The sequence below is a fragment of the Octopus sinensis genome, linkage group LG14 (genome assembly GCF_006345805.1).
Source record: "Octopus sinensis linkage group LG14, ASM634580v1, whole genome shotgun sequence".
Taxonomy (NCBI): Eukaryota; Metazoa; Mollusca; class Cephalopoda; order Octopoda; family Octopodidae; genus Octopus; species Octopus sinensis.
This window is the reverse complement of record NC_043010.1, coordinates 19,768,825-19,784,760: the sequence shown is the minus strand read 5'-3', so window position 1 is coordinate 19,784,760 and position 15,936 is coordinate 19,768,825. Positions and strand designations below refer to the sequence as shown.

General features: G+C 38.0%; 1 protein-coding gene across 3 annotated transcripts in view; it reads left to right on the top strand.

Moving 5' to 3' along the window:
* Positions 1-15,936, top strand: part of LOC115218754 (attractin-like protein 1) — a 163,490-nt gene that overhangs the window by 101,546 nt on the left and 46,008 nt on the right. Inside the window, exon 26 of one of the 3 annotated variants that reach the window (XM_029788666.2) lies at positions 5,272-5,915. The exons of the other annotated variants lie outside the window; for them this stretch is intronic. Within the exon in view, the coding sequence (XP_029644526.1) occupies positions 5,272-5,305 (34 nt within the window). The 3' untranslated portion in view covers positions 5,306-5,915. Of the gene's footprint in view, positions 1-5,271; positions 5,916-15,936 lie in introns of those variants that run through there. 3 annotated transcript variants of the gene reach the window in all.

Genomic DNA, 15,936 nt, shown 5'->3' with positions numbered 1-15,936 from the left:
CACTTGTGATTCAATTATTTTCTGTGTGTTTTACTACATTGTTAGTTGTTGGAGCACTGCATCCTTCAAACCTCCCATGCTTCCTGAGATTCACCAACACTACACCTGATTTTCTCCCCTCCATACACACGCAAGCATGTATCTGACTCATACACTGTTCACTTCCCAGACATTTGTACATTACTACATATGCTTTATATGCACTTTTGACAAGTTGTAGTGCACCTGAGCACTGTATACAATAGTTTCATTATTATTATTATAAAGGTCACCGGCTGCCTACTCTGAGTAATTACTGATGGCATGTGCCTGATATATTTATACACACACACACACATATAGGTACAGGTGTGGCTGTGCAGTAAGAAGTTTGCTTCCCAACCACATGGTTCTAGGTTCAGTCCCACTGTGTGACACCTTGAGTGAGTGTCTTCTGCTATAGCCTTGGGCTGACCAAAACCTTATGAATGTATTTGGGAGGTGGAAATAGAAAGAAACCCATCATGTGTGTGTGTGTGTGTCTGGTTGTCTGTCTACGAGTCCATGTTTGTGGTCTACCACTGTTTGACAACCAGTATTGGTATATTTACATCCCTGTAACTTAGTGGGTTTGTTAGGGGGATCAATAGAATAAGTATCAGGCTTTAAAAAAAATAAGTACTGGGGTCGATTTGTTCAACTAAAAATTCTCCAAGGTGGTGCCCCAGCATGGCCACAGTCTAATGACTGAAACAAGTACAAGATAAAATTTTATATATATATATAGGTTCAGGAATGGCTGTGTGTTAAGAAGCTTGCTTCCCAACCATATGGTTCTAGGTTCAGTCCCACTGTGTGACACCTTGAACAAGTGTCTTCTGCTGTAGCCTTGGACTGACCAAAGTCTTGTGAGTGGATTTAGTACGTGGAAACTGAAAGAAGCGCATTGTATATATATATATAGATAAAACTTATTTGGAAGTGGATTTGTGGCATTCGATCATATAATAACATAAATAATATATAAACATATGCATATATACATACATATATGTACATACCTACATATATATGTATATATAAATACATATATGGGTACAGGACACCAAAAAAACATTGAACACAAAGAGAAATGAAAACATAAAAACAAAAACATAGAAAACGAACTTTTTTTCAAACAACGAAAAAACAGAGTACAAGACATACAACACAAGGAATATTCCCCTTCTTCAGTTGCCCCTGTTTCGGCTACTCTGCGTTTCGAAGGTATGTATGTATGTATGTATTTGTGTGTGTCTGTGTTTGTCCCTCCACCATCTCTTGACAACCAATGTTGGTGTGTTTACGTCCCCATAACTTAGCAGTTTGGCAAAAGAGACTGATAGAATAAGTACTAGGCTTACAAAAAATAAGTCCTGAGGTTGATTTGTTCGAATAGAGTCAATGCTCCAGCATGGCTGCAGTCAGCTGCCTGAAACAAGTAAAAGACTGAAAGAGTATAGCGCCATAGCAGTCTTGTGAGATAATTAACTTTCTCCGTATGGAACAAGTATTTGATTTGCTTTGATTTAGTTCCAGATATCGACTGACAATACCAAAAAATTGGATTAGATTATTTAAGCACAGAACTGTAATAGTTCTTTATTTATGTAACGCTGATGCTATCCGTAATGAGATATTGTGGAAGCTGTTCACTTTGTCTCCACCATCCTCTCTTGTGGCCTCTTTTATTGAAGTATTGATCTATAGATCAAATATAGATCTCTCTGGGCCAGTGAAAGGCTGCACGGATAACTGCTGTTCTTTTATCAGCACCAGATACATGCTGACTTGTTTTTGTTGGTCAAGAAATTACGAATATAACCAAGTTTGAAAGAGAGAAGTGAGGGAAAGGGATTCGCTGCCAGACCCCACATGAAACCCTTTCCCAGTTCTTTCTTCATTGAATTACCGTTCTTTGGATATTCTTTCTTACTCACAGGAAAAAACTGTGTTGAAGTTGATCATCAGTTACATCAGTGTTGGAGAGAGTCAAGAAGGGTTGTGCTAATGTTGGTGGGGATGGAGGTAGGGTCAATGTACAGGTTGTGTCAGTGTCCGGAGAGGGGAGCAGGCAGCCATAAAGTTTGTTTTCCTCTCTGATTTATTCTTAATCCTTTAGCATTCAGCTTATTCTGTCAAATGTAATGCTTATTTATTCATATCATTTTGTATTAATCACGCATTATCTTCTAGCTTCAAGATTTCAGTGATGTGATTGTTGAGTTTTAGAATGACATTGTAGGATGGGTGTGATAGGCCAGATTTGGTCAGTTTGAACATAGAAAAGATAAGGATATTTGGGTTTGATTTGGCTGTTTAAATGCTAGGGGGCTAAAGCTGTGTCAACTTCTAGGAAGACGGTAGAGTTATGTCTACTCCTGCTTCTCCCTTATTTAAATTATAAAAGTGAATGTGTGTTACGTTAGATCTGAACCCTATAATGTTTGAGGCAGTTGTGTTAAGCAGAAGCTGTGGAACCTTTGGCTTAATGAAGAAGACAGTGGATCAACATATGGAGACAGTATTACACTATTAGGGCAATTCCATGCAAAATGGACAAAAACTGAAAAATTATAATAAAACTGTGCTGCCATAGTTTATGTATCTTTATTATGTTCCCATGAGTCAATAGGATTCAAAAAGGTAAAAAAAATAAACTTCTGTGGGACTATTGTCATGTGACCAGGGCAGCCATCTTGGATCCAGTCTAGCAGATATCGCTTTGACTGCAAGAGCTGAAGGTAGGAATCCAGTTCCATCCTAATAAAAAAATTAACTTCCCATCTTACAAAGATGTATTTTCAGGAAAAATTAGAGTAAAACTACAGTTTGGCAGGGTTATTATTTTTTTTTTTTGAAGATCATCCTGCTTGTCAGCAAAAGCAGAATTTATTGTGGTCATTAAAATTTGCTGTGTCAGTTTTGGCATTATAAGTTTAGCCTACAAAATGCTGATAAATAATTACTTTAAAACAATGCAACCATTAGGACATGCTGTAAGGAGGGGATTCCATTCTTATACACAATACTTTATATTTTCTTGAATATTAATGAAGGTCTTGTAACTGATGCAACAGTAGGTATGGTTGCATCAATATTTTAGCACCAGGTGAAAAAAAGAAAAATGTATGAAGCAACTACTTTTTATTGTTGTATTAAATACTACAAGGTACTCCTGGTTTATTTCATTATCACATTCCACTGGGCTTGAAGATGATAATGCTGGGACCCCTATCAACAATCTGCATGTTGATGAAAACACCAGGCCCCTAATGCAGCAGCTCAATGATGTTTCTGAGACCAGTGGGGACACAGTGCTTGAAAGTATCATTGGAACCCTTATGCAGCAGATCACTGATGTGTGTGAACAGTGCATTTGCAGGTAATTGTGGGAGTCCTATAATACAGCGAGTCACTGATCATAATTTGGCTGAAATTTCCATGGACAGTGCACAAGCAGATAACTGTGGTACCCCCCTCCCATGCAGCAGTCAGTCATATCTTTGGCACAGGACAACTCTGTTCTGCAGGTTGGGGATCAAACCACCAATATGTAGATAGGTCACTATGTGGCTGTTACATATGACATTGCTTGGTGGATGACCGCTGTCATTGATGAGTCTGCTGTCAATAAGGATGTATGTGTGGACTTCATGCATGCCAGTGGACCCAATATTACCTCAAATTGGCCAATCACAAAAGACATATGCTGGATACTGCTTGAAGATATACTTGGCAAACTTGGAGCAGACTTCTGTCCTGTGAAGGCAAGAAACCACTACAGCCCCCCCCCCCCGTCGACACTGTCGATTCTATCAAAAAATAGTTTCAACCATTACATTGCATTTAAACATTGAGCTTAACATCCAATGCATGCAAAATGTCTAAATTGACTTATCTAAGACATTATGCATATGTGCTGCAATAAGTTTCAAGAAACGTCATTTAGAACTTTGCAGCACCCATTTTGAATACATAGTGTTGTGTGTTTTTACCGTTTGATCAATTCCTCACCTTCTTGATTGATTAAATTAGAAATGTGGAATACTAATTGGTTTCCGTGTTTCTGTGTTGCATCAGTTACATATTTGTAGGTGGAAATGTTGCATCAGTTACAAGTACCCGTTGCGTCAGTTACATTTTACCAAAGACACCACAGCTTGTATTAAACAGTAATGTTGGATATGAAAGAATGTATAACATCCACACCACTTCAGGTTTCTTTTGATATAAAATTTGGGTTTCCAGCATCATTACCACCAAGTCAGGTATCATGTCTTTCAGTTACACAAGTATTTATTCTCTCCAAAACAATTTAGTTCAAACCTAGAATTACAATACATATGTAACAATACAGTTCTATATTTAATAGATGAGGAATTATGTACATTATTTACATTTGATGGATATTTGTCTTCATCTTGTTTGTTATTAACACAACATTTCAGCTGATATACCCTCCAGCCTTCATCAGGTGTCTTGAGGAAATTTCGAACCTGCATTCTCATTCCTAAGGTATTTTACGATGGTGTTGTTATTGTTGTTGTTATTATCATTATTATTATTATTATTATTATCATTATTCAGATCACTGCCTGGAATTGAACTTAGAATTTTGGGCTTATGGCGTAGTGGTTAAAAGCACTAACCCCAAGATTCCGAGTTCAATTCCAAGCAATGACCTGAATAATAATAATAATAATAATAATAGCATCAAAAAATACCTTAGGAATGAGAACTGAGGTTTGAAATTTCCCCAAGACCCCTGATGAATGCTGGAGGGTATATCAGCCAAAACGTTGTGTTAACAACAAACAAGATGAGGACAGATATCCGTCAAATGTAAATAATGTACATGTAACAATGTTTATGGGCCACAGTAGTTAAAGTGTTCATGGGTCATTACATTTCAGTTAGCTTAACTAAGATGCCAAAACATTTTTAGTATTAAAAAATTTCTTGTAAATGTTGCATCAGTTATGATGGATTTGCCCTTTATCAAATATGGGTGTATAGACTGTTACATTCTATATTATCATCATCATTATCATCATCACCAGAGGGTAAATTCAAAAATATCTTCTTTCCAAAAAGAGGTCAGATCTTTGGATGTTTGTCCGTACAGACAAAATAACAAACGATTAAAAAGTGTGGAGACTAGCTGTGTTGCAGTCTGAACCTACCCATGTATAGAAAATCAAATGTTAACTTGATTACGATGTTGATAATGTAGTTTTGTTTCCATTACAGAAATGTGTTTGGAAATGTGACTTCTAATTGGTAATTAAAAATGAACACTAAGGACAAATATGCAGTAATTTCTCTCTCTGACTCACTGGAATCTGTGAAGCCACAAACAAAGATGTCTTGTTTATCAAGCTTGAATTTATCAATAAAGTTATTGTGAAGAGACAGACACAACAACACATGGAATCTAGATATAACTGATGTTGCTTTAGAAGATAAGCTCTTTTATGAATTTCAATGACTCTTTGCTGGAGGAATCTTCTTTTACACTAGTGATATTCTGCTTGGTTAGGAAGACATTGACATTTAATGTGTTGCAGAATTATTGTACCATTAGGAATAAGTACTGTCTCCAACTAACAGTCAAAGACTGTTTATAATTGGTAATGGTGACGGACATTTGAACATTTTCGTATGTTTGTTTCCTGATTAGGTTGTGTAAATATTGAGGAAAATGTATGTTTATAGAAATGAACAAGCATTTCTTTGGTACTGGAAAAAAGCATTTTACTTTCCATTCCCTGTGTGTTTATGTGTGTGTAGAGAGAAGACTGTGTGTATGTAGGAGTGGTTCTTGTTACTCAGCTCTTCCATAATAAAGTTAGTGTAACTAAGGTAAGCACAATAAAGCTATTTTAACTATGTTACATAACATGTTTGTTGTTAATTACTTCTAGAAAACTGTCTGAAGCTGCAGAAAGTTGATGATTCTTAAACAGTTATTTAATCTCAGCTTTCTCCATATGATATACAAGCAAAGGCATTCCAGCCATGACTATCCTGTCTTTTTTGTTTATCGGGCACTGTACTGACTAACATGTTCTTATTTTAAGACAGCAGGGTGCCATTTGGCAGATATGGCTGCTACTTCTTGCATATTAGAGACTTCTCTGTTGAGCCAATTTGTAAATACTAGAATAATTTTGAGTTGCTTAAATTAAGTACAACATCCAGCAACTTAATTTTATCCTTCAATAAATATTGTTATTTTTTCAGAATTAATTTTTATTTCACTTTTATTTTATTGTACTTTTATTGTGTTTATCTGCACTTTTGGTTTGTGTAGTGTTTTTTTATGTAATACGTGTGATGGTTAATAGTGTTGCTTTCCATATGTTCTGTGTATGTGTGTGTACACACACACACAGATTTAATGAGAATAATGCTTTAATAAATATATCTTGAAGATGTATAATTCTCCATTCTTCTTCATGATGTCTTGATTCTATTCTGTCTATGCTCTATAAAATCCATTGAAGTAAGCCTGTGATTTACTTATTTAGTGGAGTACTGTTTAATTGTTTATTGTAAATATTTCTCTATGTTCCCTATCATTCGATGTGTTTAACCAGATCTGGATTACATTAGAGTACTAATAATGTAACTGCTTGGATTCCATACATACATACATACATACATACAAACATATATATATATATATATATATATAACGTTAAAGACTTGTTTTATTTATATTTCCTGAGCGCCATACTAATACAATTGTTCGTTTGTTTTCCACCTGCCTTCGTCTTTTGTCTATTTTCATAAAGCTTCCCGTTATATATATATATAATATATATATATATATATATATACATACATACATACATATATATAATACGGAAATGTACTTGCATAGCAAGTGACTTGATCTGAAATCATGTGCTGAAGCAAAAACGATTGCAGTGTGGAAGGTGTTTATAAGCCATTAAAAACCACACAAAAACTGTTAGATTCACTTCAACATTTAAATTTAATTTGTGTCAAATTATTTTCGTCAGTTTCAAACCACGACCTGTCACAAAGTTTTGTCAGTGAACAGGTCGTGGTTTCAAAGCGCCGAAAATATTTTGACACAAATCAAATTTAAATGTCGAAGTGAATCTAATGGTTTTTGTGTTTTCTTGAATGGCTTACAAGCATCTTCCATATATACATATATATGTATATATATATTCTTTTACTTGTTTCAGTTATTTGACTGCAGCCATGCTGGAGCACCACCTTTAGTTGAACAAATCAACCCCAGGACTTATTCTTTGTAAACCTAGTACTTATTCTATTGGTCTCTTTTTGCCAAACCGCTAAGTTACAGGGACGTAAACACACCACCATCGGTTGTCGAGCAATGGTGGGGAGACAGACACATATATATATATATATATATATATATATATTTATGATGGGCTTCTTTCAGTTCCCATTTGTCAAATCCTCTCACAAGGCTTTGGTCAGCTCCAGGCTATAGTGGAAGACACTTGCCCAATGTGCCATGCAGTGAGACTGAAAGTGGAACCATGTGGTTGGTAAGCAAGCTACTTACCACACAGCCACTTCTGCACCTATATGTATATGTGTGTGTGTGTGTGTGTACACATATAAACAAACAAGTTGGCATTAAATTGAAGAATTATTTAATACTTTTCAGTGCAAAACATTTATTAAACTTTTGCAAGAAGATAGCTGACAGTAACTTTGAAGTTTCAGTTTACTTAGTCTTCACTGGACTGACGGATGAAGGCCAGTAGGCTGAAACTTTGAGGTCATTCTCAACCCTCTTCTTGTATTGTGTCTATTAAATAATATTTCTCACCAGATGGAGTACTTTTTTTGTTGATCTAACCATCACGGAACAGTATATATATATATATATCTATATATATAAAACTGTAGTTGTGTGAGTGTCTGTCCCCTTCGATTTAGATTCCTAACTACTCCCACATTTTGCGGTGCAGTTTAACCAAATTCGGGTATCTTATAGTCGTGATTCATATCGAGCCCGTCTGAGTATTAGCGCGCGTCTACGATGAGTCTACGATTTTAAAAATAATTTAACATTTTTTATTCCATTTTAATGCATAATTTTTCGTGTGTCGATGGCGGCGGAGTTGGCGTCCATGGTCACACCAGCACCTGTTTGCTTCTCCCCCTTCTTCCCTCCCTCGTGAAGCTGTGGGGAAGGGAGTGTAAGGAAATCAACGTCGTAAAGTGTTGTCAAGGAGACCAGCGTTCTTTTAGAACAACGACTTCATGGCTTGAAGACACCAAAACAGAAATGGCTAAGAAAGCCTGAATTGGCATCTATAAGGGAAGTAACTCTCTAAAAATGCTTATATAGTTATTTCCCTTACAAACCCGAGCAACGCCAGGCGATACTGCTAGTATATATATATATATATATATATATAATGTGTGTGTGTGTATAGTAATAATAATAATAACGATAATCCATGGATAGAATTTATATTTTAATGCATTCCTCCATGCATTTCCACAAATCACATGTTTCTTAGAGTCGTAATTTATATTTGTGGAATGAATGGACATCCATGGTATCCATGGACATTATGGATCCACCATCTCCATATCAGCTTGCCTGGATTTCTGTTATGCCTACTCTTGACGCTGTGGCCGTTTGGCTGAAGAATTCAGAGTTCAAATTCATTTGAGCACTACAATGTGTTTTCTACACTGGGCATATCTATTGTCTGTATAGATATGTATGTATATATGTATATATATATATATATATATATATATATACACACACACCAGTGTTGCATATCCAACCCACTCAAAAGTACCTTCGATTGTAGGGTCGTAGGGTGACATGCTGTGCTTGAAGAGACCTATTGACTCAAGTATATCAAAATCAAATCAAATGTAAATTGTAGTTGTGACCCTCATGCTGGTAGCACGTCAAAAGCACCATCCAAACGTGGCTGATGTCAGTGTCGCTTTGACTGGCTCCCGTGCTGGTGGCGCATAAAAAGCACCATCCGATTGTGGTCGATGCCAGTTCCTCTGGCCCCTGTGCCGGTGGAATGTAAAAAGCACCCACTATATTCTCAGGGCAGTTGGCATTAGGAATGGCATCCAGCTGTAGAAACACTGCTAGATCAGATTGAGGCCTGGTGCAGCCTCCTGGCTTTCCAGACCCAGTCAAACTGTCCAACCCATGCTAGCATGGAAAACGGACGTTAAACGATAACAATGATAATAATACACACGCTCACACACACCTTGGTTACTGTAATCTGTGTGTGAGTAGTGTTTAGTAGTGCTGTATTCTGTGCGTAAATGTTGTGGGCTTTTGGTTATAATGTTGTTTGTATCCATATTTTTAATTTCTAATTCTTCTCATGTCACCTATTATTAAAAGGCTTGTTTCCTTCTTTTTTTCACTTTTGCCACAGTCTGGTTACGACTATTTCCAGATTCTTTACATTTGGATAATTTTATTCAGTATAATAATCCTTGTGTTCACACAAAACATAGCAGATCTGCCATACTTACCCTGGCAACCCCACTACATACTAAACATTCGGTGATGATGTGAAGGCATTCATTATCTTCTTAACTCTCCACTCACTTTTTGCACATTCTGATGACACAAAAACAAACTGAACTCTGATTCACTTCACACAATTTATTCCCATTTAATATTCTTAATTAGAATCGGACAAAATGCCATGCTAGTATGGACAATGGACATATTGACCAGGGTTGGTAAGCTGGAAGGCTGCACCAGACTCCAGTCTGACTTGGCATGGTTTTCTATGGCTGCATGCCCTTCCTAATGCCAATCTAATGTCCAAGAGTGTAATGGGTGTTTTTATGTGCCACTGGCATTTCCATGACACTGGTATTTTCCACGACTGCCATTTTGTTCGGCTTGATGGGTCTTCTGCTCAAGCATGACATAATACCAAAGGTCTTGCCCATTGCCTCCGTGAGGCCCAACACTCGAAAGGAAGTATTCAATTAACAATTGGTCACAGTTGAAGTAATTTCTGGGCTTAATGCAGAATCTGAAATTTTGTGATGTAGCCTTGGTGATGCTATTATACATGTGCATGTGGCCTTCTGGTTAGGGTGTTGCACTCATGATTACTAGATCAGGAGTTCAATTCCTGGACTGGGAGGTGTGTTGTTCTCTTGAGTAAAACACTTCATTTCATGTTGCTCCAGTCCACTCAGCTGTAAATGCGTCACTCCCGTAATGGGCTAGTCTTCTGACCAGGGGGTAATGTTGGCCTCCTCACCTAACCAGTTGAGTAGCATCATTCAAAAGCTAAAACAATGCGAAACGCTAAGTTACAGGGACGTAAATACACCAACATCTGACATGGGTTGTCAAATGATGGTGGTGGGGGGACAAACAAAGACACACAAATACATATATATATATATATATGTGTGTGTGTATATATATATATATATATGTGTGTGTGTATATATATATATATTATATATATATATATATATGTGTGTGTGTATATATATATATATATATATATATATATATATATACATACATATATATATAAGATGGGCTTCTTTCAGTTTCCATCTACTAAATCCACTCACAAGGCTGTAGTTGGCCCCAGGCTATAGTAGAAGACACTTGCCCAAGGTGTCACACAGTGGGACTGAACCCAGAACCATGTAGTTGGAAAGCAAGATTCTTACCACACAGCTGCGCCTGTGCCTATATATATATATATATATGCTAGCATGGAAAACGGACGTTAAACGATGATGATGATGATAACAACATCCAATAGCCTGGTCAATACTGTGATTATACATATGTAAGGCCACTATGAAAGATGACCAGAGGTGAAACCCTGCATTTGTGGAGTTAGCAGCAAACCCAGTGCAGTGTTTACGATTGGTTAAATTGTGTATACGAGGAATAGAGAATGAATGATGTTTATCGGTTGACGGTGCAGTAGTATTCAGCTGCACTGCTAACGGGTTTAATATGCCACTCAGCATTGGCACAGTGCCATATGAAATGTGGCACAAGAAAACACAAATAATGGGCACACACACACACACACACATGGGTAGTAAGTTGTTATTGGTGGAATCAGGAAAGTGGAAGTTTTGGTAATTAGTCTTTGAAATGACTTCATGTCTTGGTATGTGTCGCTATTTTAAGTAGCAGTGTGACCTTGTGTGTGTGTGTGTGTGTGTGTCAGAGAAAGTGCTCGTTTGTGTCTTGATGTGAACTGTTTTTCTACCCCCCTCTCTCTCCCCCGCTCCAATTCTTAAATAGTTTTGTATTTTATATACATTTAATCAAATGTTACATGTTTTTACACACACACACACAGAGGCACGTGTGTGTGTGTGTGTGTGTGTAGAAAGCAAGATATTGTTTATTTTTAAGTCAGATATTAAATTTCAAATAAATATATAAACATTTAGTTTTTCTGTTTCTACACACTCACACACATTTATTTATACACCCTTTCAAATGTATTCGGTTAGTGTCTAATTTGTGTGTGTGTCTGTTTGTGAGTGCATACTTTCATGCAGGCATGCATGCGTGTGTGTGTGTGTGTGTGTGTGTGTATCTATGGATATATTCATATGTATCTGATATGATGTGGAGTGCCTCATTAAGGAATGCAGCAAACGATACACGTAGACTGCAGCACTCCTACAGCTAATCTTACACCTGTGTCACATGGTTTCACTTTCCTGCACCAAACTCTTTTGCAGGACAGCAGTGCACCCTTGCTGCTGTTGTTTTTGTTATTAGGGTGGTGGTGGTGTTAATGGTCTTTTATCTCTTACTTGCTTCAGTCATCTGGCTACGGCCATGCTGGGGCACCACATTGAAGAGTTTTTAGGTGAACAAATCGAACCCCCTCTCCAAGTACTTATTTTTTAAAAACCTGGTACTCATTCTGTCGATCTTATTTGCCAAACCGCTAAGTTATTGGGATATAAGCACACCAAAACCAGTTGTCAAATGGTGGTGGGGAGCAAACATAGATACACACACACACACTTATATATATATATATATATATAAATATATATACATGCATACACACACACATATATATGTACACACAGACACATAAAACTGGCTTCTTGCAGTTTCCATCTACCAAATCCACTCACAAGGCTTTGATCAGCCAGGGGCTATTGTAGAAGACACTTGCCCAAGGTAACATGCAGTAGGACTGAACCTGGAACCATGTGGTAGGGAAGCCATCCTCTTAGCACACAGCCATGCCTGTGTTGCGTTGGTGACTTCCTCATGCTTATGATGATGATGTCTAATCTCAGCTTGGCCCAGGGTGAGCAAACTCAGAAAACACGTTTCTGCATTGGCTATGAAACTTAGCTGGGCCACCTTCATGGTTGGCAAGCATTGTTGGACAACCAGTGGTCCCATACCGGTGGTAGTGGTGATTAGCCCAAGGTCATCACTGACTGAGCAGACCTATGGTCAAAGGCATTCCACTCATGACCATCCTTTCTTGCATTTTCAGACATAGCGGATCCTTGACCACATCATCCAATGTAGTACTTTATTATTTGAGGGAGATTTTAGTTGCTGTTTCTAGCAGGCTGAGCAGCTAGATGGAGGCTTCTTCAGCTTGTAATCATGGTTGTGGTGTTAGCGATGATTTTGGCGTTAATGGGAGGAGTGGTGTGGAGGTGTTAATGTTGCTCCGTGGTGTAGCGATGGTATTATCTTTGAGAGGTGATATTAACACTTCCACATTAACACTTTTGGCAGTGAGTGGGGCGGGGCGAAAAGGGTGGCGGGTGGATTAGCGGCAGCAGTAGCAGCAGTAAAAGTTGTACTAATACCAACATCAGTAGTAGTAGTAGTGGTGGTAGTATATTTTTTTTGCTGCAGTTAGTGCAAATCTTTCTCCTCAATATAAATATTATTTAGATGCCAGCTATCATCATCATCATCGTATCTCTTGTACTGTCTGTGTGTCTGCTGTTATTGCCATCATTGTTATCATCAGCAAGCCAATGAGAGAACATCTATCTATATATTCTTGCTCAACCTGCAGGAAATAGCAGCCAGATCTCCCTTAAACCAGACCCAGCCGTCCTATAGTAAATGGATATGTTGGTTCTGGGTTCCTAGTAAATAAGCAAAAAAAAAAAGGATGGTTACAAACAGAACATTTTTGATCATTAGTTTACTCGTCAGGACCAACCTTGGGCTAAACAACAACAACAACAACAACAGCAGCATCAGCAGCAGCAGCAATGTAAATACAATTTGGTGATTTTTGTTTCATTGGGATAGTGGTGGTGGGTGGATTGTGGCGACTACCACCACCACTGCTACATCTAAATCTACATCTGCCAACTACTGACAAGCCACAGATAGATAATCACTCATCACTCACAAACATTACCACCGCCACCACCACCCCTACCGCCACCACCACCACTGCAGCCGCCAGTGTCTGTATGGCTGTTTGTCTGTATGGCAGTCAGTTTCTGGCCAGAAGCCAAACACCTCCTCTCTTTACCCTACACTCACACTCGCACTCGCACTCAGTCAACAACAACAGCAGCAGCAGCAGCAGCGAGGTGGTGATGGTGGTGGCGATGGTGGTTGTTGTTGTTGTTTGATAGTCTGATGGAGAAGAACCGTAGTCAGCTGGAATTGAACCCTTCAGTCAACACAGCCAGCCACAACACCGTTGAAACTGACGGAGGAGTTTACGTTGTTCTACGGTACTACTACCACTACTACTATTACCATTATTGCTATTGTTGTTACTACTACTACTATTTTTACTATTACTACTGTCAACATTATCATTATTATTATTACTATTATTATTATTATTACTATTATTATTATTATTATTATTATTATTATTATTATTACGGTGTTTTTCACCACATTGCTTTGCATGCTTTTCTCTAGTTGTGTGTGTGTGTATGGGTGTGTCTGTCTGTCTGTCTGTCTGTGTGTATTTTGGTTGTTGCTGATGTAATATTTGTTGTTGCTGATGTTATTGTTATTGGCGATGTTTGTTGTTGTTCGTAGTGCTGCTGCTGTTGTTGGTGGGGGTGGTGTTGTTTAGCTCCTGGTCAGAAGTGACCGTGTAGACCAAATATCAGAAATGTTCTAGCCATGACCATCACCACCCCATCATGCTTCTAGTGTAAAGAACTGGCTCCCTCGAAAATCCATAGTTGTTGTTGTTACTGTGATTGAGCAGACTGTTATGAGCCAAGACATTCCCACCATGGCCATCCTTTCTGTTTGTATAGTTGGGACTGCATCGTCTAATGTGTTCTTCCTTTCTTTTAAGATGTTTAATAGAATGATATGATTCAGCAGTGGGGAGATTTGACTGCTATTTCTAGCATGTTGAGCAATCGTGTAGAGGTTTCTATTTTGGCTTGTCTGATGATGATGTTGATGATGATGATGGTCTACCAGTCATTTCTTAAGTGTCTGCTACCTACCATCGTCACCCATCTCTCTCTCACTAATATGTCTAGAGTGTTGGTCATATCATAATGTTGCTGGTCAGTTCAGACACTCTACTCACAGATGTCCTGTGTGCTGGTCAGTTCAGCCCTTCACAGTATGGTGGTGGTGGTGTTAAGTACTGACCCCTCCATTGATATCCTTATAGAATTTTGAACATCTTTACATCAGGTCAAGTTGTCCTAACATGCGACCCCTATTTGGAGGGGTGGTGGTGCTGTTGCAGTAATGGGGGTAGGGTTTTAGGGGTACAGTGGTGGTGTTGTGCTGGTCATTTTTCAACCACATGGAATATCTACTGCTGTAGTACTACACACAAATGCATACATTCTAACTATAAACATGCTGTCAGTAAGGAACTGTGTGTGTGTGGCAATTAGGCTAACATGAAATCCTACAAGACGTCTCAACTTGCCCCAAAAGTGCTCAATGAATGATTTTAAATAATTAGAAAATTAGTTGGGGCTATAACTTTAAACTGAAGAAATAAACAAAACAAATGTGTGTGTGTGTGTGTGTGTGTGTATAGGCACAAACATACACATACAGAGATAAATAGACAGACAGACAGCTACAAATATGTGTGTTTATATATATATATATACATACACACACACACGCACACACACGCAAATGTGTGTATATGAATATAATGTCTGTATGTAAATCCAGTTGGTATCTTCCTACGTTTTTGCAGGAGCTTTTATTTATAAATTCTTTTCTTTTCTTTCCATCCACTGCTACCACCTCTGCTTATCTGCTACCACTACTGCCACTTCTGCGTATCACTTGCTACCACCACCACCACCACTACATATTTACCATGACCACTACTACTACTATAGTTACTATATTACCAGTAGAACACCACCATCTACCACTACATACACCATTACCTCTATTTGCATCAATAAAATATATTTACCATGTATAGTACCCTGTGTTGTAGGGTACTATAGATGTCTCTGTGTGTTTATGTATCAGTACAGCTTGTATAAACAGTGAAGGTATGTACACATACGCACACATACAATGTGGGGGTGAATATCTGTGAATGTTTGTATCTATATGAATATACCAGTGTATTCAAGTATTGGAGGTTCTGTGGAAGCCAGGGACCATCCGTCTTCCTGTAGACCTAATCAAAATAATATCCTGGTTCAGTGTGTACCAGTCATATCCTGGGATTTACATAATTGATATTTCCCTCTCAGGCAGGTCAACCTGACCTTTTGTTCCTCCTGGGTCTCTAACATAAATCCAAGTTACGTATTGAGGTTTGATCCAGTCCACTACTTCACCTGTCTTGTGCTAAAGTTAACAAATCGTTATTACTATTACCTGTACCAGTTGTATACTGGGGGCATTGGTTATATCCCCTACTC